This window comes from Bactrocera neohumeralis, chromosome 2 (assembly GCF_024586455.1).
Source record: "Bactrocera neohumeralis isolate Rockhampton chromosome 2, APGP_CSIRO_Bneo_wtdbg2-racon-allhic-juicebox.fasta_v2, whole genome shotgun sequence".
Lineage (NCBI taxonomy): Eukaryota > Metazoa > Arthropoda > Insecta > Diptera > Tephritidae > Bactrocera > Bactrocera neohumeralis.
The window spans coordinates 92777391-92802377 of record NC_065919.1 but is presented as its reverse complement, the minus strand read 5'-3'; the positions used below and the strand labels follow the sequence as shown (position 1 = coordinate 92802377).

The following is a 24987-nucleotide window of genomic DNA, read 5'->3' as shown; positions in this document are numbered from 1 at the left end:
AAATTTGGCACCAATTATTGCATGAGCCAAAGGTGCAATCTCCGAAAAAATTGTTTAGATGCGATTGCTAAAGCATATATGTACTTACATAGCTGCCGTACACACTGAACGGTAGGACTCAAGTGCTTATATGGAAAGCTTTTTCATTCGACGAGATATCTTAATCAAATTTGGCATGGGTTATTGTCCAAGACAACAGTTTCTTCGAAGATTAAATTGTTAAGATCAAGTCACTACAGCATAAAGCTGCCACACAAACTGATAGATTTGGTGCAACCGAAGTTAACGTTGCTTCTTTTTGTTTTAGCTCTGTTTTTTAAAGTACTATATGGAAATAGTATGATAATACTGTTATCAGAAAAATATAGCATTGCTGATAAAAAAGCACCCGGAAATTGTAATTAAATTTCTCGGGTAAAAGGTATTGCAAAAAAAACGAATTTTTCTAAGATGGTAAGACTGTCCTTAATTACTATGCGCGATCTATCAAACAGTTTCTTTACAGCAACTGCTTATATCGATAAACCTCAGTAGTGCGTTGCGATTTTTACAATGGATAAAAATATCGAAAAAAGAATTGGTCTCAAATTTTGTATTTCTGTGTGCGAATCGTTGCAAATGTTGGAAAAAGCTTACGGTGATTCATTTTTATCAAAAACACACGCCTACGAGTGGTGCAAAGATAGACGGACGGATAGACGGTGAACCTCATAAACTGATGAAAATAATAAAAAAGTGAAAGATATGGTGTTGTCAGGCAAGTGTTTTAGAGATGGCAAGAGAGCTTCACATCTCTCCCGAGTCCGTTCGAATGATTTTGTCGAAAAGTGTTTCGAGAACTGGAAAAATCGTTTGCATAACCTTATTATATCTGGTGGGGTACTTTTTTGTCGCAATGTATATCACATATATCTTATTTGAGTTAATTAGCTTCATTTCTATTTAAATATTTCACACAAGCAAAATGTAGTGTTGAAACAATTTTGACTTGATTCGGTTCTTTCGAATATACGGGTACGGGTTTCGAAAAATGGATTTTTTTTATTGCCTTATTAAATTCTAAAACACCTCTAGAACATTCTTCTAATTTTTAAAGTTGATCCAAGTAATAGTTTCGGAGATACAGCCTTGATAACTTGTGCACTTGAGGCTAGCTAGACTAAGTGCGCCGTCCTTAAACGCGTTTTTCTCAAAACTGTGTTTTAGAAATCGGTTATCAAGATTTCTCGAGCATTACTCAACCGATCTTCATGAAATTTTACACAGGTCCTTGTTAAGGCCTTGGACGAAGGATTTTTTATGTTACAACTTTTTGAAAAAATGTTTCACCGAAATTATTATTATTTCATAAAAATTTCTGCCAAAAATCCAATTTTCACTTGTTTTTTTTCGCCCAAGTTCGAAATTAAGTTTTTAACTAAAACACATATTTTTTTCACTGATCCTATAAGAAGATATCCTGCCAACGCGGGAACATCTCCGAGTTTAAAATATTTTTTTCAAAAAATTTCAGAATTTCTTTGTTAATAGTGTATACGAGTATTTGAAAAATCAAAAAATCTAATAAAATATTTAATTTTTTATATGAGAAACAATTTTTTTTTATTTTTTAACTTTTTTCCCCCAGGAAACCCATGCAATCCCTTAAAGGTACGGTTAGATTATTTTTACATCAATGTTTATTATCTATATCTATAAATCCACCAATTGACACACAGAAAAAGAAAATATGTAGTTAAAATTCCGGCAAATTTCCGGAAAATAAGACGAATTATATACAGTGCTGCATTTTAATAAAATTGAACCGAAATCATCACTGCGGCACAAACGTATATGTATGTATTTTTGGAATTGTGCATGGAACTATGTAGTTTTATGCTACCACGGACTTTAGAAATATGCACGATAAATCTGCTTGTATGCATGTTCACGCATTCAACTTATTCGAACTAGCAAGATATATTTTTGTAATTATTAAAAATTTTCAAATCAGTTGCTATTGCGTGCCTGTTGGTCGATGGATGTGTCATAGCGCTGTTTTTCCGTGAAATATAAAAAAATATGGTAAACAACACATAATTAACAACGGACTTTAAAAATGAGCAGACACCAAAAATATAATGTGTAAAAATTTATAAAATTGCAGCAAGTACAAAACAACTGGATTTTTGGAATCTTATACACATTTATTATTTACGTGAAGGGTTTCACTAATATTGAAAAAAATGAGGGAATCTCGATTGGTAAGTGACTTCTAATCGAATGTCGATGTGGTTAAAAATAGAACAATGTCTCGGTATACTATATTCTTTATTTGGATTAATTTAAAAAATGTGTACAAGTGTTTATGTCAATGTTAAAACGATGATTTCGATTTTTAATAATCAACGAATCAAGAAGAAACAGTGATTTGTATTTTTGTGCACTCACAACATGTGGTATTAATGATGACCATTTTATTTGTCGAACAGCTGTTTATAGCAGCATAAACTATTTGAGATAGACATGGAGTTATTCGTAAAAATATTCAGAATGAATTAATCGAATTTATCGCTCGTGCATACTACAAATAACTTAATATAGTTTCTATTCCTAGCAGAGTATGTATAACCCTTTTACAGAAGCACTTTTCTCATGAATATGACTTTCTCTTACATTTTACTAGGTATTATATCTGACGACAATATGGAGCCGTTACAGAAGACTTTTAACTATGCTATTACTGTAGCCAACACCGATTTAGGGATACCCTTGATAGGGAATAACGAACAAATAAAGTTTGGCGATTCGATAGAAGGACATGCTAAACTTTGCAAATTTATGCAGGTAAGAATTACAATACTAATAACATATAAACTAACATTAGCTGCATACATGCTCAATGGCTACCTATGTATGCATAAGAATTTAAAATACTAAATGTTTTCAGTTTTAAATGCGAAAAAAGGTAGCAGATAGATATTTCTTCTTTTCGTCGAACTCTTCAAAAACGGTTGAGTAATTTGCTATATGTATTTAGAATTTTATATTCACATATTTAGAGGAATTCCATTTTTGTGGAAACAATCTACCGTATAAAAAAAAAAAAATAAGTGCACCTAATTATGTTTTTATGAAAATATGAAATACATTATATGTAAATATAAATATGCGTGTTTCTTCATATGTACAGACTGGCATAGGTGCTATTTTTGGGCCTTCTTCACGACAAACATCAGCGCATCTTTTAACAGTATGTGATGCTAAGGATGTACCTTATATTTATCCACATATGAGTGAGAATGTGGAGGGATTCAATTTATACCCAAATCCAATAGATTTGGCACGTATTTTGCACGACATTATCAATTTATTCGAATGGACACATTTTACTTTCCTTTATGAATCTTGTAAGTAAACACCTTCTTATATATACAAAAATACGTATAAAATTTTAACCCATCTTTATCCAGCCGAATATTTAAGCATTTTAAATGGTTTGATGTCATTCTACAACAGTGACGGACCAGTCATCAATGTATTGCGGTATGATCTTAAACTAAGTGGAAATTTCAAAGCAGTTCTGCGACGAGTACGCAAATCGGAAGATGGACACATTGTAGTTGTAGGCTCTACCCCATCTGTAGCTGAACTTTTGAAACAGGTATTAATTATATACAAGTATTGTACTGTATATTATATATAGTACATTAGAAGGTTTACTGTATATAAAATACTACTTCTAGTTTTCCATTCTTTATTAGGCACAGCAAGTTGGAATAATGAATGATAAATATTCCTATGTTATTGGTAATCTCGACTTACAAACTTTTGATCTGAAAGAATATAAATACAGTGAAGCGAATATAACCGGATTTAGAATGTTTTCTCCAAATCAGGGCATCGTTAATAATTTAATATCACAATTGGATATGGATTACAATGAAAACAATAATAACCGAATAGCCAATGGTTAGTATTTCAAAAACGTTAACACAATTGTGAATAGTGAAGCAACTTTCAACACTTGTTATCGATAATAAGGGGAAATATCGAAATTAGGAAAATGATCTTGAGTAGTTGCCTACACTATTTTGCGAATTGTAAGATTTAAATCCATTGAATATCTTTAGAGAAAATATCGAATACTTATGTATACTCTTACAACGTGTTGCTACAGAATATAACAGTTTTATTCGCCTAATTGTTGTTATATCACCTAAAAATAATCGAATTAGATATATGGTTACATACATATATATATGATCAGATGACGAGACGATTTCAACTGAAATGGGTTTAACATTCTCCATTACAGTGTGAAAATAGTCAAACTCAGACAAAAACAAACCCCTACCACGTAACACAATTTTAAATTCCACTGATTTTTTCACTTTCCATTATATTATATAAATCAAGAACTAATGTATTCGCCAGATTTGATCAATTACTACCCTTGTGTCAATGGGTTGAATGTAATCAATACTTCCCCCATAACCTAATACCATATAAAGACTTTCAAACTTCCAATTGACTTTATGCATACATGTATATCGGCTTGCTTTAAAATAAGTTCTCAAGTATACCTGAGCAATGCCAAAAATTAATGCAACCAACCTTCAATTTCCCTGTCCCCAATGTTTTTAGTATAATTTTCGCTAAAGGGAAGCAAAATGTTGTAATAAAACTAAAAGAGTCTATAAGCTTCACAATAATGTTCACGATTTCGTTGTTGTAAACAATGGATTAATATTGCCAACACTTGAAGGTATTAAGCCGGCTTTGATCCTTGTAAGTTACAATAGTATAAAATGTTCGGTTACTTATCCTTTCCTTACTTATTGCAAATGTTTCTTATTAATTCTAATAATTCACCGGAACGTATAACCGGATACCTGCCATAACCTAACCAATTTCATGAAAACGCTTTCATTAATATTTTCATACAAAGCCAATTCCTGTAACCGAACATGAGTACGTTCCAATTACTGGATAAGGACAATATTTCTATTTCCCGTGTTGACTTATTTTTCATTTTGGAAAATCGTTTTGTGTATAAGTATTTATTTAACTTATAGCCTTGACAGACGGCAGCGTTAATTCGGATTAACTGCGCACTTAATCAGATCCAAATTTGTAGGTGACAGACGGCAGCAGGCGAGTTTGAAACTCTGGTAAACAACTAATTGTCATTTTTATAATATTTTCAATGAAAATGGATAGAAGATAAACAATGCGGTTGTTAGCCATTTTTTTTTACAAAAACATATCAACACGTTATTTTTAAAACTGCATCATAACATAAAACTTCTTGTTTTATTATTGAAAAGAAAAAAAAAATAGATTAAAATTGGCCATTTTTAACAATGTTGCAGAAAATGCAGCTAACTCTCTAAAATTTCATCAGGATTAAATGGGAGTTAGCAACGGAGTTTTCTTCACTAACTCATGCATTAATCCGGATTAATGTAGTTAATATTTAATAAAAATAGAAAATTTCGTGTTTTATCATTTATCATCCTTTGCATAAGAGTGGATTTAGGTCATCCATTGAAAACTATAGGGGAATAACACAGTTGCCAGCAATACCTAAATTTTTTGAAGCAATTACTCGTATAACAGACGAAATAACCTTCTATTATAGATTTCTCCACTAAAGGGAAATCTACAGTAACTAATTTGCTAGAATTTGTAACACATGTAACTAGGCTTTAGGGAGAATAAGGATACCGATGTTATATACACAGATTTTAGTAAAGCTTTTAATAAAGTAAACCATTCAATTATTTGGAATAAACGGGATCTTCTTGGTTTTCAACCAATATTTCTAAAATGGGTTTGTTCTTATCTTAGTAATAGAACTCAGCGAGTTATACTTAACGATAATTTTTCGGACGTAATTAATATCCCTTCAGGCGGTCCTCAAGGTAGCCATCTTGATCCAATTTGTTCTTGTTATTTATTAATGATATAGTATATCATTTGTTATTAAGTATTCAAGAGTTTTATTACACATATGCTGACGATGTAAAACTTATCAATAATATATTATAATCATATACTTTAAATAGTGAAAGATGTCAGTTGCAAAAAGCCTTAAACAATCTAGTTTCTTGGTGTGTTAGAAATGATATGGCATTGAACCTTAAAAAATTTAAAACGATCTGCTTTTCCCGTAGACCTGTAGACCCCACTTCATACGTAATAAAAAACTTTAGCTTGGGGCAAGAATGCAGTTTTGTTAATCTGAGGGTAACTATGGACCTCACACTCAATTTTAATCCTCATGCATCTTCCACGGTTTTTAAAGCTAAAGGCGCTCTTAGTTTTGTTAAACGTTTGTCTAAAGAATTTAGAGATCCGCTTACTACAAAAATTCTTTTTACATCTTTGGTTAGGCCTGTATTTGAGTGTGCTTCTATACTTTGAAACCCTAGTTATCAAGTCCATTCGGAGAAGTTAGAGTCCGTTCAAAAACATATATTACTTTTTGCCTTGAATCATTTTCATTGGGATTCCAGATTAAATTTTCCTCTATATACTAACCGTTTAAAGCTTATAAATCTCCCTATACTCGCTAGTTGTAGGGAAATGCTTAGTATAATATTTCTTGTAAAACTCATGAATGGGTCAGTCTGTAGTCCATTTCTGTGGTCTGATATTATTTTTAAGGTTCTTATTCCAGCACACATCTACTATTAACAAGTAACATTTAAAAATAATAAACTATATTAATCTAATTCTTAATTCTGGCTGTTGAAATTTTTGTTTTCTGTAGCCGAGCAGCTTAAGATCGGGGCAAAGTCACCCGGATGTTATATGTTAGTTATATGAGGGCTAGGTCAAGTTTTCGGCTGATTTTATACATTTTAGACACAAATACGCACTGTTATTAGTAAAACACGTTCTCTTTCATTGAGATATCTAACGTGTTGGCCGATATATGCGGCATAAGTTAGAAAATCATTACATTAGGTATGTGGGAGCTCCGGGAATTATTGATCCCACTGAACCTATTTTTAACACATTGACATGCCATTGTCAGGAAAGGATTATCCCTTAATTTGGTCCAATTACTCCCATCTTCGAACTTGTCTTAAATTTTTGGACAAGGAACATGTATATCAAGTCAGACAGGCTCGGATTTCAACTCTTTTCATCATTCTAATCAATTATAAATCTTTATATATAAAAAGTACGTGTCACAATGTTTGTCCGCGATGGACTCCTAAACTACTAAACCGATTTTAGTTAAATTTAGCACACATTTCGTCCAATTCGTACCAACTTAGAAGATAGGATAGTAAAAACAATTCATAATTAAAAAATACAGTGAATGCTCTATTAAATGGACACTCTATTAAGCGGACATATCCATTAACTGGACAGACCTTGAGAAAGCAACCTTAAATACGTTATTTTTTCCACTGAAATTTATTTGTATGAACATATTCAAAATTAGACCTCAAGTACATTCCCTTGGATTCTTATGATAAAAAAATATAAAATTTTCACTGTATTGAATAGTTTATTATATGAATAATAGTATAAAATGTATATTACAGCAACGCGTGGCCGAGTCCCCTAGTATGTATATATTCTATCTCGCTTAGTTTTAGGTGATACATTCAACCGTTAGGTGAATACAACCGATTTTTCTCCACATACTTATACAGGCAATATTTCACCTCATGAAATTATCACTTCTGACGGTGAAGAACAATAACTCTCATAATTAATCCCCACTTCTTTCTCAATACTCTCACTACTAAGAAATGTTCAAATTTCTCCAATGGAATATGAACGGGCTGTACAACAATTACACTGATCTAGAATTACTCATAAAAGAACAATCACCAACTGTTATATCACTACAAGAAACACACATTTTATTTAATTCCGCAGCTACTATACCCAACCAATACGCTGCCTATTTCTCCAACTTAACACAAAAGCATACCAACAAACAAGGTCTTTAATAAAAAAAAGATATCCCACACAAACTTCTCCCTACATGTTTTAATATTGCTACGATAGCAGTAGAAATATTTATTGGATTTAAATTAACCATCCTAACAATTTACATTCCACTACGCGATATAATCGGACCTATCCAATCACTCATACTTATACTTGGCGATTTCAATGCCTGGAGTCCTCTTTGGGGTTCCACATGTACCAACCAAAGAGGTAAAATCATAAAAGACCTTATATTAGCGGAAAACTTGACAATTTTAAACGACGGTTCTCCTATGCATTTTTCTACACATAATTCGTTCACGAATGTAGACCAGGTCATTTGTTCTTCTGCTATCGCCCCCAAACTTAACAGCCAAACACTAACTGATCTATGTGTATAACAGCGATCACTTCCCCACCGTAACTCACTTATGTATCAACCCCTTTATCCTGTGATTGTTGATTTGGTCTCCCTATCTATGCCAACAACATAAAGCAAATCTTTGCACCATATCATGCTGCTGTTAGAATAAGTATGCGGGCATTCCCAACATCACCAAAAAAGTTCCTTCAAAAGGAAGCCGGACTCCTTCCTATCGAGGAAAGAGTTATACATACTTCGCAAAATCTTATTCCATAACTACTATTATACAATAACAAGCTCTCATATTAATAATTCTTACATGGAAGCTTCCTTCTTTATTATTTAAGTAAGCCGTGAGCTGAAAGCCTCTGTAGCTAGTGCTCCTTATGTATAATGTATAATAATAATTGTATTATTATTTTACAAATAATAAATAAATAAACAAGGTCGTAATCTGGACACTTGAAAGCATCAAATTTTACTAAGATACCCAGAGAATTATAGAGAACGAATTGTACATTAAATAACCTTAGCTACTTAGGTATTTTGAAATTAGTTAAATCAAGTCATGCTACACATCGATGATCGACATAAAATGGTCGTTTCTGAATGGTATGCAACTCCATCCCAGTTGTTTGGTCAAATTCGTAAAAATAACTAGCGAGGGACGACGGTCGCCACAAATCGACCAAAACATAGTTTTGGAAATTGACTAGATAATTCGATGGCTAAATATTGAAAAAAAAATTAACATTAGAAGAATGCCAAATGGAATTGATATATGTAAGGGTATGAGTTATAAAAAAGTATATACATACATACATGTATACAGGTACGAGTATATATTATAAATGTTGAATTATATTAAATAATTTATTTATAATTACCAACAAATTTTCTTCATTACCTTTTTGAGCAGGTTCCTGTCCAATAACTCTGGAAATGGCATTAACTTATGATGCCGTACAAGTTTTTGCCGAATCTACAAAAAATTTAGTATATCGTCCACAAGCCTTAAACTGTTCCGAACAAAGCAACCACGTGCAGACTGATGGATCAACATTTAAAAATTACATGCGTTCGGTATTTGCAGAACTGAAAATGCAAAGCAATGTATCATCAAAAAATGCAAAACTAAGTTTTTTTGTTTACGATTCATTACTGCGATCAAAACAAACGTTCAAGATTACATAAAGTTACAACAAGCAGAAAGTTAGTGAATATGTTCAAAACGTGATTTAAAATTACTGAAAGTCCATTTCGTTCCCATATGTGGAAAAAAATACTCGAGATCAAACGGCGAAAAATTGATTTCGTGATTTTCAACTTTTACTTTTAAACAAGTAAAGAAGGGCTAAGTTCGGGTGCAACCGAACATTTTATACTCTTCTAACTTGCAAGCATCAAAACCAAGGAAATATTTTAAGGTGTAAAACCAATCATATAGAGTAAAACCAAAAAATCCTGATATTAGTTATATAACGAGTTATAACTAAAAATCTGCACTAATTTTAATGGCCTGCTATTTTGTTATTTCTATTTTTCAAATACTAATATTACGCAATTAGCGAACTGATTGCATCATCTTTTTGGCGTGTAATTTGTAACAGCTTACAAATTTAATTAGTGCTTATAATCGCTTCTAAGAGCAACACCTCCGCGACCGCGTTGTAAAATTTTATAAAAAACATGAAACCGCCGGAAAAAAGTTTACGTGTGTGCATTTTATGGCGGAAGGCGTCTCCAGAAGAACAATATACTCAGTATTAAGTACTCTAAAAATAGAAAGGCTACCGTGTTCTGGAAGAAAGCCGACTATTATGACGCCTCAAACCATTCGGAAGCTGAAGACAGAGCTCAACAATAAGGATTGCATAAGTCAAACCGAAGCCGCACGAAAAGTCAAATGCTTACAGCCATATACATATCATAGGCCTATATCAATCAATGTTTGGACAAAATTTTGGTTTCTTTCATACGTAAACACCATAAAAACGATGAAACCGTATTTTGGCCGGACAAAGCCTCTTCTCATTATGCAAATGCCACATTGAAGTTCTTGGTTAACAAAAACATTTACTGTGTGCCTAAAAAAAAGAATCCGACAAACTTAACACAATGCCGACCGATTGAGGATCTTTTTGGAAAAATCAAAGCTTTAGTGTACAAAAATAGTTGGAAGTCTAAAAATTTGAAGCAGCTGACACATCGCATCCGGAAGTGCCTTAAGGAAGTTGATACTAACGGTGTACAACGTGCTTGCTCAAGTATCCTTGAAGTTCATTAATGTTTTCGTTTTTAAAATAATATTATATAATTATACTACATATTGGCCGATATATGCGGTACAAAGTCAATTCAGTATATTGGGGCTTTTGAGAATTGTTCTATATGGGAAGTAGGCGTGATTGTTGCTCGATTTTGTCCATTTTCACAACGTGACATAAGAATGTCAGAATAGTGCTGCGTACTAAATTTTATCGAAATCGGTTAGTCCGGTCCGAGATATGGGTACATTAAACTTGTTAGAGTGCGGAGCCGCGCCCACTTTTTTTGTCCATTTTCACAACGTGACATAAGAATGTCAGAATAATGCTGCGTACTAAATTTTATCGAAATCGGTTAGTCCGGTCCGAGATATAGGTACATTAAACTTGTTAGAGTGCGGAGCCGCGCCCACTTTTTTTTGTCCATTTTCACAACGTGACATAAGAATGTCAGAATAATGCTGCGTACTAAATTTTATCGAAATCGGTTAGTCCGGTCCGAGATATGGGTACATTAAACTTGTTAGAGTGCGGAGCCGCGCCCACTTTTTCAAAAAATTTCCCCACAGGTGCTTCTTGCTACTGTGATTCTCTGTACCATATTACTTAATATCTTAATTTAGTGATTAGTTATGGCACTTTATATGTTTTCGGTTAATGGCGATTTGTGGACGTACATACCTACATACCTAGTTTCATCAAGATATCTTAATTTTTACTCAAGTTACAGCTTGTACGGACGGAGGGCAGACAGTCAACCGGATTTAAATTTTTCTCGTCATCCTGATCATTTACATATATGTATATATACTTTTATAACCCCAAATCTATCCGATTAGTTTTAGGTGATACGTACAACCGATAGGTGAACAAAACTATAATACTCTGTAGCAACTGGTTGCAAGAGTATAAAAATGTATGAACACATTTTCCTAAAAACCATTATTCCTGATAATTTTATGCCCTTATATCAAAGATGATTTGCATCGAATCAATACTCCCCTTAGCCCCCATATATCTATATAACGATTTTTGAACTTGCAGTTTACTTTATACCTCATATATCGGTCTCCCTCTTATCACATTCCTACTATATCACAGTATAAAAATGGGGGAAATCGGACTACTCGTACAACCACACCTACTTTCTATGTAACACAATTTTAAATTCCATTTGATTCTTTAACTTTTCATTAAACAAATCAAGAAGAAATTAACCTTAAGGTATTGCCCTGGCTTTGATTCCTGCAAGTTTTAAGAGTATAAAATATTCGATTGCACCCGAATTCAGTTCTTCCTTTTTTTTTGCGTTCGTAATATAGAAACATCAATACAATGATTTTGTTGGTTTGTTCAAAAAATAAAATTCGAAATCTTGAAAATTTTAAAATTTGTTTTTCTGGACGACCACTGTATTTGTACACAATTTTAAGCTTTAGTTACCAGACGTATCCAAGTTATAACCAAAACTCAAATTTTGCTTCAATTTGGGTAGTTTCGTTTTCGTATCGTGACTTCCCTCTCTGAAAACTTATGAAAAGTGATGTTACGTTATTTTGCTTTTTAAGTGACGATATAAAGTTTATTAAATAAACTAATATTTACTTTCTTGCAGATTAACATGCAGGAAAAAACCATTACTGGGCCTATATACTTTGATGGAAACATACGAAAAGGTTATATCCTAGATATTGTAGAGCTGCAAACTAGTGGACTTGTGAAGATTGGCACTTGGGACGAACGTAATAACTTAACAATTCAACGTCCACCTCAATTAGAACTATGGAGTGAGGTTGATGCCAATTCTTTGGTGAACAAAACATTTCGTGTTCTTATTTCAGTGCCAGTAAGTTGTATATACTTGTATATATCCACTTGAGTATTGTTATTTATTTATTTTGCAAATACTACATTGGTTATTTTTATCATAGAGTGACAGAGAAATTAACAGTAAAATAAATCATATTATATATCTTCTTCTTAATTGGCGTAGACATCGCTTAAGCGATTATAGCCGAGTTAACAACAGCGCGCCAGTCGTTTCATCTTTTCGCTACGTGGCGCCAATTGGATATTCCAAACGAAGCCAGGCCCTTCTCCACTTGGTCCTTCCAACGGAGTAGAGGTTTTCCTCTTCCTCTGCTTCCCCCGGCGGGTACTGCGTCGAATACTTTCAGAGCTGGAGTGTTTTCGTCCATCCGGACAACATGACCTAGCCAGCGTAGCCGTTGTCTTTTAATTCGCTGAACTATGTCAATGTCGTCGTATATCTCGTACACCTCATCGTTCCATCGAATGCGATATTCGCCGTGGCCAATGCGCAAAGGACCATAAATCTTTCGCAAAACTTTTCTCTCGAAAACTCGTAACGTCGACTCATCGGTTGCTGTCATCGTCCAAGCCTCTGCACCATATAGCAGGACGGGAGTTATGAGCGACTTATAGAGTTTGGCTTTTGTTCGTCGAGAGAGGACTTTACTTTTCAATTGCCTACTCAGCCCGAAGTAGCACCTGTTGGCAAGAGCAATCCTGCGCTGGATTTCCAGGCTGACATTGTTGGTGGTGTTAATACTGGTTCCTAAATAGACGAAATTATCTACAACTTCAAAGTTATGACTGTCAACAGTGACGTGAGAGCCAAGTCGCGAGTGCGACGACTGTTTGTTTGATGACAGGAGATATTTCGTTTTGCCCTCGTTCACTGCCAGACACATTTTTTGTGCTTCCTTGTCCAGCCTGGAGAAAGCAGAACTAACGGCGCGGGTGTTGAGGCCGATGATATCAATATCATCGGCATACGCCAGCAGCTGTACACTCTTATAAAAGATTGTACCTGCTCGATTAAGCTCTGCAGCTCGAATAATTTTCTCCAGTAGCAGATTGAAGAAGTCGCACGATAGGGAGTCGCCTTGTCTGAAACCTCGTTTGGTATCGAACGGCTCGGACAGGTCCTTTCCGATCCTGACGGAGCTTTTCGTGTTGCTCAACGTCAGTTTACACAGCTGTATTAGTTTTGCGAGGATACCGAATTCAGACATCGCGGCATAAAGGCAGCTCCTTTTCGTGCTGTCGAAAGCAGCTTTGAAATCGACGAAGAGGTGGTGTGTATCGATTCTCCTTTCACGGGTCTTTTCCAAGATTTGGCGCATGGTGAATATCTGGTCGGTTGTTGATTTTCCAGGTCTAAAGCCACACTGATAAGGTCCAATCAGTTTGTTGACGGTGGGCTTTAATCTTCCACACAATACGCTCGATAGAACCTTATATGCGATGTTGAGGAGGCTAATCCCACGGTAGTTGGCGCAGATTGTGAGGTCTCCTTTTTTATGGATTGGGCATAGCACACTTAAATTCCAATCGTTGGGCATGCTTTCGTCCGACCTTATTTTACAAAGAAGCTGATGCATGCTCCCTATCAGTTCTTCGCCGCCGTGTTTGAATAGCTCGGCCGGCAACCCATCGGCCCCAGCCGGTTTGTTGTTCTTCAGGCGGGTAATTGCTATTCGAACTTCTTCATGGTCGGGCAATGGAACGTCTGCTCCATCGTTATCGATTGGGGAATCGGGTTCGCCTTCTCCTGGCGTTGTGCGTTCACTGCCATTCAGCAGGCTGGAGATGTGTTCCCTCCACAATTTAAGTATGCTCAGGGCATCGGTGACTAGATCACCCTTGGGAGTTCTACAAGAGTATGCTCCGGTATTGAAACTTTCTGTAAGCCGCCGCATTTTTTCGTAGAATTTTCGAGCATTACCCCTGTCGGCCAGCTTATCAAGCTCTTCGTACTCACGCATTTTGGCCTCTTTCTTTTTCTGTCTGCAAATGCGTCTCGCTTCCCTTTTCAACTCTCGGTATCTATCCCATCCCGCACGTGTTGTGGTCGATCGTAACGTTGCGAGGTAGGCAGCCTGTTTTCTCTCCGCTGCGACACGGCACTCCTCGTCGTACCAGCTGTTCTTTTGCGCTTTCCGAAAACCAATGGTTTCGGTTGCAGTTGTACGTAAGGAGTTTGAAATGCCGTCCCACAGATCCCTTATACCGAGTTGTTGACGAGTGCTCTCTGAGAGCAGGAGTGCAAGCCGAGTAGAAAATCTTTCGGCTGTCTGTTGCGATTGCAGTTTCTCGACGTCGAAACTTCCTTGTGTTTGTTGACGTGCGTTTTTTGCTGCACAGAGGCGGGTGCGAATCTTGGCTGCAATAAGATAGTGGTCCGAGTCGATATTAGGACCTCGGAGCGTACGCACGTCTAGAACACTGGAGACGTGTCTTCCGTCTATCACAACATGATCGATCTGGTTGGTGGCTTTTCGATCCGGAGACAGCCAGGTAGCTTGATGTATTTTCTTGTGCTGGAATCTAGTACCACAGATCACCATATTTCGGGCCCCGGCGAAGTCAATCAGCCTCAACCCATTTGGGGATGTTTTGTCGTGGAGGCTGAATTAACCGACCGTAGTGTCAAAGATACCTTCTTTGCCCACCCTGGCGTTAAAGTCGCCAAGCACGAGTTTGATATCATGGCGGGGCCATCATGATCCGTCGGGGCGTAGGCGCAAATCAGCGATATATTAAAGAACTTCGCTTTGATGCGGATTGTGGCTAGACGTTCATCCACCGGGGCGAAAGTGTAAACACAATGACTGCGACAGACTGCAGCAGCACGACAGTGAACTGAAAACGTCGTTGTTCATCTTACTACATGTACATTTTGAGAAGCAACAACAACACAATGGCCGACATGTACACAAAACAACGCAGATGTCCATTTTGTATGTACACAATTTCGTTGTGGCCATACTAATTCCTTTCACTTCAATGAAATTTTGATATTTTGTTCAAAATGAAATTTTTTATGCAAAAAATAAGTAAATAGGTAAATATTTTTGCTTTAAATTATCAATTGTTATTACAAATGATATAATAGAGCTATAATATAGCTATTTTATGCTTTTATTTGTAAAATAACGTCAAGTTTGTTAGAGCTGTGAACAATTTTACATTTTACATATTAGTGGCATCACCACTCTACCTCCTCTTTCTATCTTCCATTCTACTGTCAACTCTACTGTCGTTGGCAAAAATAGGAGGATATTGAAGTTAGCGAGAACGACAACTGTCGGCCTGCAGTCGTGTAGTCGTGCAGCTGTCAAAATAACACTGCCCATAAGAACGTGTGTATTTTAATATTTGACAGATGTAGTTTGCAGTCTGTCGCAGTCATTGTGTTTACACTTTGAATGACAGTACAGTCAAAGACGTTTTTGACTGATCCGGTGAGTCTTTGACTAATAAAACACAAAAACATCTTGTGTTCGAACTCAAACCAAGCGAAGCACAATGCAACATTTTGTCTTTTTGTCTCGCTTGGTGTGCATTGAAATAAAACGAAAAAAGAAGAAAACGAATCAGTTCTTGCAAAAGAAAGAAGATTGCAAAGATACGATATCTAATTTTGCTTGGTTTAGTACTGTATATCTACAATTGATTTTCACTATATTTTTAAATACTTATCAATATTACGTATGTATGTATGTATGTATGTACAAATGGTGTAAATAAAATAAACTGAACTTACCGTCACTATTCATTTCTGTAGCTATTTCGTCCCATAGTTTTTCTGTTATTAACTTATTTGTGTGATCTTTATTTTTATAACTATATATCGGGCTTCTTGCCTCTATCAAAAATACCAGTTTCTCCGCGTCAATATTCATTTTAACAACTTGTAGAACTTGCACAAAGAAAATGCGTAATTTTGACTATGAAAACCAACGGTTCAGCCAGAGAACTTAAAACATAGAGAAGGTGCAGGTTCGATGTCGAACAATTTATAAGATTGGAGTAAGGAATTCACCTCACAACTTCAAAATTCACGATGTGAAATGTTAACATTTTTAACAGTTCTCCACATACTCAAACAGAGAATATGAAGAGAAATAATATACATACGTACGGCTTATGATGCCATAGCATGTACATATGCGCAATCAGGGAATATCGAAGAAAAATAAGTTCTTTGATATTCCATTTTTAACAGCGAAAAATGTGTACAAATACAGCTCTCTCACATACTCATGAATATGAAGAGACATAAATATACATATGTATGTATGCATGCTCCTTATGATACTCCCTACAACAGCGTTGTGATATTTCCATGCTTCAATTTTTGCTTTCGCAATGTATGCAAATATGTATGTATGCTTTTGCGTTTTGCCGTCGGCATTTCCATATTGGCATGTACTAATTATGATATGAGTATAGTTTTGTATGAATGCATGCATAGTACTATTTACAGTCTATTTAGACTTGTATATTCAATAATTTTATTTGATTTTTACATAATATACTGTACTAATAAATATTTTTGTATTATGTTTATTAGTAATAGAAATTGAATTTATCACAACAATATATAAACATATCGTCTATCATATTAATCTTATTATCTACCCATATGATTGCATATACATACATATGTATGTATACGCATGTGCGCATTCAGAAATTCAAATCATGATTTTATCACTTATCAATACATACATATGTATATTACATGCGCGCGCATTAATTTGCATGTTCATGCATTCATATATATTTATATGTACATATATTTGTATACACTTCCGAACAACTAATGCATAAGCATACAAACATACATATGCGTACACATGTGAATATGTCACCAACAAAAAATTGAAGCATTGTTCTACAAAAACAACAATTGCCTAAATAGCATAAGCACCACAAGTCAATATGGCAGCCAAATTGGCGAAGCTCAAATGTAGTAAATTTTACAACCAAAACGATTTCATTCATAAACGCAGGCGCAAATTCCACCAGCGACCTCGCTTCATTCATAAAAACAGACGCCGTAACATCTCCCCGAGCATGCCTTCGCCTACAAGCGTCTTTTCGCGACGATGGCAAAAGCTAAAAATCATAAATTGAACAACTTTCTGATGATTCTTCACAGAAAGAAGTGACAAAAGTGGCAACATAGCCGTTGTCGATTTACAATATTTGCTAAAATATTTTTCCGTGACTCGCAAAAATCTGCGTCGATATGTATGCACGCGCATACATCTTCATACATATTTACGCTGGTTTGTTGGCGATGCTGTTCGAGCAGCAAGGGAAGCGGTAACAATCGACGATCGTTTGTTAGTTTCTTTCGGCACAGCTCGGATTTTCTACCAACAACACAATGTTGTGGCGCTTTACCGTCGCGTCAGTGTTTCGACACATAGAAGTACTGACACAATGAGCGCGACCGACTGCAAACGAAAATATTAGAATACACACGTTCTTAGGGACACAGTTATTGAGCCAGCTGCACAACTACATAACTGTGTCCATAAGAACGTGTGTATTCGACAGATGTCGCTTGCAGTCTGTCGTGCTCAATTTGTTCAGCACTTGACTCTTTGACAAAACGCAAGTTTCGGCCATTGGTTGACCGTGACAATGGAGATGCGAAAGAAGCGTGCGACACTTGTTACTATGAATGTATGTACATATGTATGTATTTGGCTCGCATTTGCTTTCGTAAACATACAGACAAATGTACCAAAGAAATAATATATGTATGTATGTACATATGCACATATGCATGTGTCATAGAAATTCTATTGGTACAAATATGGAAATGATAACGAAATAATGCGAATATGCAAATTTCATCAAGGTCATTAATTTTTTTAAGAAATGAAGTTCATTTGACACATCTTCGCTTTGTAATAGACGAAATAAATATATGTAACTTTCTTGAAATAATTAAAAATTAAAAAATAAAATTAATTATTTTTATCTAATTTTTTTCGATTTTGTAAAAAACTAAAATTTTTACAATTTTTCTGAAAAAAATGGTTCATATGATACAAGATCACGCATATGTATGTGTCTCAGAGAATGCTTCTTTACATTCTTTGTGTGACTTTGCATATTTTTCTTCAAAGCATTTCTCTTTATTCATTCTCGCATGAATTCAGTCGTTTTACATATATCGGGAGATTTTTTAAGAGCTTGATAACTTTTTAAAAAAAAAAAAACGCATAAAATTTGCAAAATCTCATCGGTTCTTTATTTGAAACGTTAGATTGGTTCATGACATTTACTTTTTGAAGATAATTTCATTTAAATGTTGACCGCGGCTGCGTCTTAGGTGGTCCATTCGGAAAGTCCAATTTTGGGCAACTTTTCCGAGCATTTCGGCCGGAATAGCCCGAATTTCTTCGGAAATGTTGTGTTCTAAAGCTGGAATAGTTGCTGGCTTATTTCTGTAGACTTTAGACTTGACGTAGCCCCACAAAAAATAGTCTAAAGGCGTTAAATCGCATGATCTTGGTGGCCAACTTACGGGTCCATTTCTTGAGATGAATTGTTCTCCGAAGTTTTCCCTCAAAAAGCATGGCCATAGAATCGCGAGCTGTGTGGCATGTAGCGCCATCTTGTTGAAACCACATGTCAACCAAGTTCAGTTCTTCCATTTTTGGCAACAAAAAGTTTGTTAGCATCGAACGATAGCGATCGCCATTCACCGTAACGTTGCGTCCAACAGCATCTTTGAAAAAATACGGTCCAATGATTCCACCAGCGTACAAACCACACCAAACAGTGCATTTTTCGGGATGCATGGGCAGTTGGCCACCAAGATCATGCGATTTAACGCCTTTAGACTATTTTTTGTGGGGCTACGTCAAGTCTAAAGTCTACAGAAATAAGCCATCAACTATTCCAAAATTTGCTTTGGAAGACAACATTTCCGAAGAAATTCGGGCTATTCCGGCCGAAATGCTCGAAAAAGTTGCCCAAAATTGGACTTTCCGAATGGACCCCCTAAGACGCAGCCGCGGTCAACATTTAAATGAAATTATCTTCAAAAAGTAAATGTCATGAACCAATCTAACGTTTCAAATAAAGAACCGATGAGATTTTGCAAATTTTATGCGTTTTTTTTTCTTCAAAAAAAGTTATCAATTTTCTCTTAAAAAATCACCCGATATAACAATGCTGTATCATAAGGAGCCTGCATACATACATATATTTATGTCTTCATATTTTTGGCCATGTGAGACAGAGAACACAATAAAAAATGTCTTTATGTTCTCTGTGTGAGACGTGTGTTTTGTACACATTTTTCGCTGTTAAAAGTGGAATATCAAAGAACTTATTTTTCTTCAATATTCTCTGCTTGAGCATACATATATGCCCTCTCATCATATGCCGTAAATACATATATTTATTTCTCTTCATATTCTTTGTTGAATATGTGGAGAACTGTTAAAATTTTAACATTTCACAGCGTGAATTCTGTATTTGTGTGGTGAGATTCCGTGTCGCAAATTTATCAAATGTTCGCTGTCGAACCTGCACCTTCTCTATGTTTTAAGTTCTCTGCCTTCTCTATGTTTTAAGTTCTCTGTCTGATCCTCCGTTTGACGTTTTGCACCTATAGGTATTTCCCTGGATTTGATTCTTTCAAATTGCAAGAGTATAAAATGTTCGGTCGCACACGAATTTAGCACTTCCATACTTGTTTTGTTTCATTTTACAAATTCGTCTTGACATTTTAGTAATGCTGTGAAAAGATTATTATCTCCGTTTTCAAATATACTGAAATATACAACTCAATATATTTTAAATTCCAAATTCTTTAAATATTCATATATTTCGCAATTAATTTTATATTTTGAAAGATCTTGGGTTTTACATATTTATAGAACAAACCTTACGCCAGTTTAGTGGAGAGTCATAAGAAATTGGTCGGAAACAACCAGTATGAAGGATATAGCATAGACCTAATAAAGGAGTTAGCTGCAAAATTAGGTTTTAATTATACATTTATAGATGGTGGCAGTGATTATGGCAGCTTTAATAAAACAACAAATAAGACTACAGGAATGATGAAAGAGATAAATGAAGGTGTAAGTACTTGTATATTTTTCATATAATCTGCAAAATTAGCGTTAGCAATATATTTAAAGAGAGCAGATTTGGCAATTACTGATTTGACAATTACATCGGAACGCGAAGAAATAATAGATTTCTCTATTCCATTTATGAATTTAGGTAAGTATGTATTGTATATAGTATTTACAAATGTAATAAAATAAAATATATCTACAACTCTTTTCAATCAGGCATTGCTATTTTGTATACTCAACCCCAAAAATCGCCCGCTAATAATTTTTCATTCATGGATCCTTTCTCTAGACAAGTTTGGATTTATTTGGGCCTTGTCTATATTGGTGTATCGTTTTGTTTTTTCATATTGGGGCGATTATCCCCAACCGAATGGGACAATCCATATCCATGTATTGAAGAACCTGAAGAACTGGAAAATCAATTTACATTAAATAACTCCTTTTGGTTTACAACAGGGGCATTTTTACAGCAAGGCTCTGAGATAGCACCAAAGTACGTACATATTTGAACAGATTGTTACCACAACCCAATATAAACAATATGCATACTATATTTTATTTTCACTTGCATTTTTTATTTAGGTCTCTTTCTACCCGCACTCTTGCATCTATTTGGTGGTTCTTCACCCTGATAATACTATCTTCATATACTGCCAATTTGGCAGCTTTTTTAACTATCGAAAAACCTGTTGGACTTATAAATAATGTCAATGAATTAGCTAGTGATACAAGAGTAAAATATGGTGCTAAAAAAACTGGTTCTACGAGAAGTTTCTTTTCAGTATGGTCTATGACTCCTTTCTAATTCACTTTTTTCCTTATTGATTTGAAGTTTATTTTTATAAATATTAAATATGTACATATTTTTAGACCTCCGAGCATGAAACATATAAGAAGATGAATGATTTTATGGTCAAAAACCCGGATTTACTTTTCGAGACAAACCTGGAAGGAGTAAATCGCGTGAAATCCGATAACTATTATGCTTTCTTAATGGAATCCACATCAATTGAATACCATATTGTGCGCGAATGTAATTTAAAGAAAGTTGGCGAGCCGCTCGATGAAAAAGGATATGGAATCGCAATGGTAAAAAGTATGTTTTGTGTTACAAATAATATAACCCTCACCGAAAACAAATAAGATGAGCTTAAGATATGGCGGAATTCTTCCGCTAAATGTACGAATAAATGTGACTGGAGGCAATATTAACCTGTTAGCTTTGATTAAATATGAAAAAAGTATTATTTAAACAAGTAAGGAAATAAATTTCATACTCTTGCAACTTGCATGGATTACAGCCGGGTAATACTTTCAGGCACATATGGTTTGTTAACTATATGGGATCTAGGGCGAGTTTTCATTCGATTTTATTCATTCTAAGCTCAAAAATGAACCGTTATTAGAAAAACACGCTCTCTCAAGTTTATTAAGACAACTCACATATTGGCCGATATATGCGGTATAGTCACCCGTAAGGACGAAAATCTTAATATTATATTACTATTGAAACCATTTTGATACACAGTCTTACTATTATCAGGAAAGCATTATCTCACATTGACCGATATTTGTCGTAAAAAGTCAACTATAGGTACTGGGGTCAAAATACTCGGTACGGTGAAATAAGAATGTCAGTAAAATATTTAGTTATTGATTTATCGCGCTTTATGTTATATGAGGAGTGAGCGTGGTTACCATCCGATTGCGTACATTTGCAAACTGTCGGTTCTTATAGTATTTGCACTAGGCGAATTTGGTTGTTGTAGCTTAAATGGTTTAGAAGATATGTAGATTAAACTTATTTGAGCGACGGGTCATGCCCACTTGTTCGAAACTTTTTCCCACCGGTGGCCATTGCTACTGCGATCCCCTATGCCAAATTAGAGTTTTAGAGTGCTTAATTATGGCACTTTATAGGTTTTCGGTCAATGACGTTTTGTGTACTCGTATTTTTTTGGTACTAATAAACGCGTATACCAAGTGCCATCAATAAATCTCAATTTTTACTTAAGTAAAAGCTTACACGGACAGACAGTCACCCGGATTTCTACTTTTCTCGTCACCCGGATCATTAACATATGTATAACCCTATATCTATCTCGATTAGGTGAACAAAACCATATATAGTACTAAGTACAAGGTGCGTTCCACAGTAAACAGGACTTTTTGAATCTAGCGCCCCCTGGTGGCGCCATCTATATGGTGCGTTAGAATCTGCTGTCTTTATCGATTGTCTAGTGAAAATTTCATGACATTTCATCGATTGGAAGTGAAGTTATTGCGTTTTAAGTGTCAATAGGTTTGTGTTATCGGTGCGAAAATGAGCTTCGAACAAAGAGTCAACATTAAATTTTATTTTAAAATTGGTAAAACTTTTACCGAAACGTTTCAATTTATGAAACAAGTTTAGTGCAATGATTGCATATCCCGTAGCAGAGTGCACGATTGGTTTCAACGTTTTCAAAGTGGTCGTGAGGACATAAATGACGATCAACATGTGGGCCAATCAAAATCCGTGTTCACCGGAAATTCCATCAAAAATCATCATTGAAATTCATGCAAATGGAATTGAACATCTCCAAAACATCGATATTTTGCATTTTGACCGAACATTTGGGTTTACGAAAGTTTGTTCCGTACAAATTGACTGACGACCGATCTCAGAATCAAATATTCGAAGAACGAATATTTGACCAAAAATTTAACTTAATTAATTTTAACCATTAACCACTTCCCGTATTCACCTGATATGGCACCGTGAGACTTCTTCCTTTTCGGAAAAATGCATTTGCCCATGAAAGCGTTATGCAGAGTAGAGACCATTCAAAAGGCTTGCACCGGCATACTGGCGGTCATACCGGCCAACGAGCTAAAACACTCGTTCGACATGCTTTTGGACCGTGCAAAAAGCTGTATTGAAGCAGAAGGAGACTATTTTGAATAAAATAAATTGATTTTGCCGAAAAAATCATTTGTTGTTTTTTTTTTTAAGTTCTGTTTACTTTGGAACGCACGTTGTATGTAGCAACACGTTGCAAGAATATAACAAGTTTTAGTAATTCCCAAAGGAACACCTATCAAATATAAGTATCGCACTTGTAATATTTTTAAATGAAACGTTTTCTCTAATTGTGTTCGGATACAATTGACGTAACATGCTATCATATTATAAATAAAATGTTATTGATCTCTTAGAAATTATAATTTAATCATGGTTTTACAAGAAACCACTGATAGTTAATGATCAACGAAAAAACAATACTATATTAATTTATTTCTTACAGATTGGCCATACCGCGACAAATTCAACAACGCGTTGTTAGAACTTCAGGAACACAGTATCGCACTTGTAATATTTTTAAATGAAACGTTTTCTCGAATTGTGTTCGGATACAATTGACATAACATGCTATCATATTATAAATAAAATGTTATTGATCTCTTAGAAATTATAATTTAATCATGGTTTTACAAGAAACCACTGATAGTTAATAATCAACGAAAAAACAATACTATATTAATTTATTTCTTACAGATTGGCCATACCGCGACAAATTCAACAACGCGTTGTTAGAACTTCAGGAACAAGGCGTTTTGGCGCGACTCAAAAATAAATGGTGGAACGAAGTTGGTGCTGGTGTTTGTAAAGTATTGACAATTATATATTTGCGAATACTTCTGGAATAATTATCAAATATTATTTTTTAGAAAAAAACTGACAGCAGTGAAGTAAATCCCCTGGATTTAAAGAGCTTGGGTGGTGTATATCTAGTGCTTGGAGTCGGCAGCGGCATATCTCTAATATATAGTTTAATTATGTGGTGCATATATGTGGCAAGGAAATCCAACTATTATGAGGTGCATACACTTTGAGGGAATCCAAAGCTTGTATATACATTTACTCCTTTCTAGGTACCGTTTCGTGACGCATTTTTGGAAGAACTACGTATTGCAATTGACTTAGCGAATAACGAACGCATACTGAAGAGCGCACAATCCGTATACTCCCGAAGTCGAAACTCGCTTGTTTCAATCGATTCAATAGACACTGATTCTGAAATTGAAAACAGTTCAAAAACTGATGGAGAATCGGAGAAAACTATTTAGGTCCCCTTTTTTCTAATTTGTGTGAACTTCTAACCATCATTTTTGTAATTTAATCATATTTAACACTATGTAATGATTATTTTATTTAACAGCAAAGTTCAAAATATTATATATTTCAAATGTTGTAATTATAGAAAATACATTGTTTTGTTATAGCTCACGATTATTCTATATTTTCTCAAATCTTCCGCGTTGTCTTTATTGCTTGACATCTTTGATGGCAACATGCAACTAAATTGCCCGTATATTCCACAGAAAGCGACCTCCCGGGAGTCGAATAAAATCTTTTGTTAACGTTAATGTTTTTTTTATTTGAGGCTCTCATTAGACCTCAAACATTCTCTATTGGATTGGAGTTTAGTGATTGTGATGACCAATCTAAAGT

The 24987-nt window shown here is 35.0% G+C and overlaps 2 protein-coding genes across 8 annotated transcripts in view; one reads left to right on the top strand and one right to left on the bottom strand.

Annotated features, from left to right (window-relative positions):
- LOC126753022 (pupal cuticle protein) overlaps positions 1 to 9309 on the bottom strand; it is a 44293-nt gene extending 34984 nt beyond the window's left edge. Inside the window, exon 1 of the mRNA XM_050464118.1 lies at positions 9210 to 9309. Coding sequence (XP_050320075.1) covers positions 9210 to 9251 — 42 coding nt within the window. The 5' untranslated portion in view covers positions 9252 to 9309. The remainder of the gene's footprint in view (positions 1 to 9209) is intronic.
- LOC126752837 (glutamate receptor ionotropic, kainate 2) lies at positions 1599 to 24762 on the top strand. Of its 7 annotated transcripts, XM_050463835.1 has the most exons (16): positions 1627 to 2064; positions 2147 to 2243; positions 2666 to 2826; positions 3173 to 3389; positions 3453 to 3643; positions 3744 to 3951; positions 9222 to 9385; positions 12185 to 12415; positions 20289 to 20492; positions 20553 to 20637; positions 20709 to 20985; positions 21075 to 21273; positions 21363 to 21588; positions 24031 to 24143; positions 24204 to 24353; positions 24408 to 24762. In XM_050463835.1, the coding sequence occupies exons 1-16, from the start codon at positions 2062 to 2064 to the stop codon at positions 24600 to 24602; spliced, it is 2721 nt and encodes a 906-aa protein (XP_050319792.1). In that variant the 5' UTR covers positions 1627 to 2061; the 3' UTR covers positions 24603 to 24762. The 7 variants fall into 7 exon arrangements, with proteins under 7 accessions (XP_050319808.1, XP_050319839.1, XP_050319830.1 ...); XM_050463860.1 differs by lacking the exon at positions 24408 to 24762 and having other exon boundaries at positions 1609 to 2064; positions 24031 to 24138; positions 24204 to 24288; XM_050463843.1 differs by lacking the exons at positions 1627 to 2064; positions 2147 to 2243 and adding an exon at positions 2370 to 2600.
- The last annotated feature ends 225 nt before the right edge of the window (positions 24763 to 24987 follow it).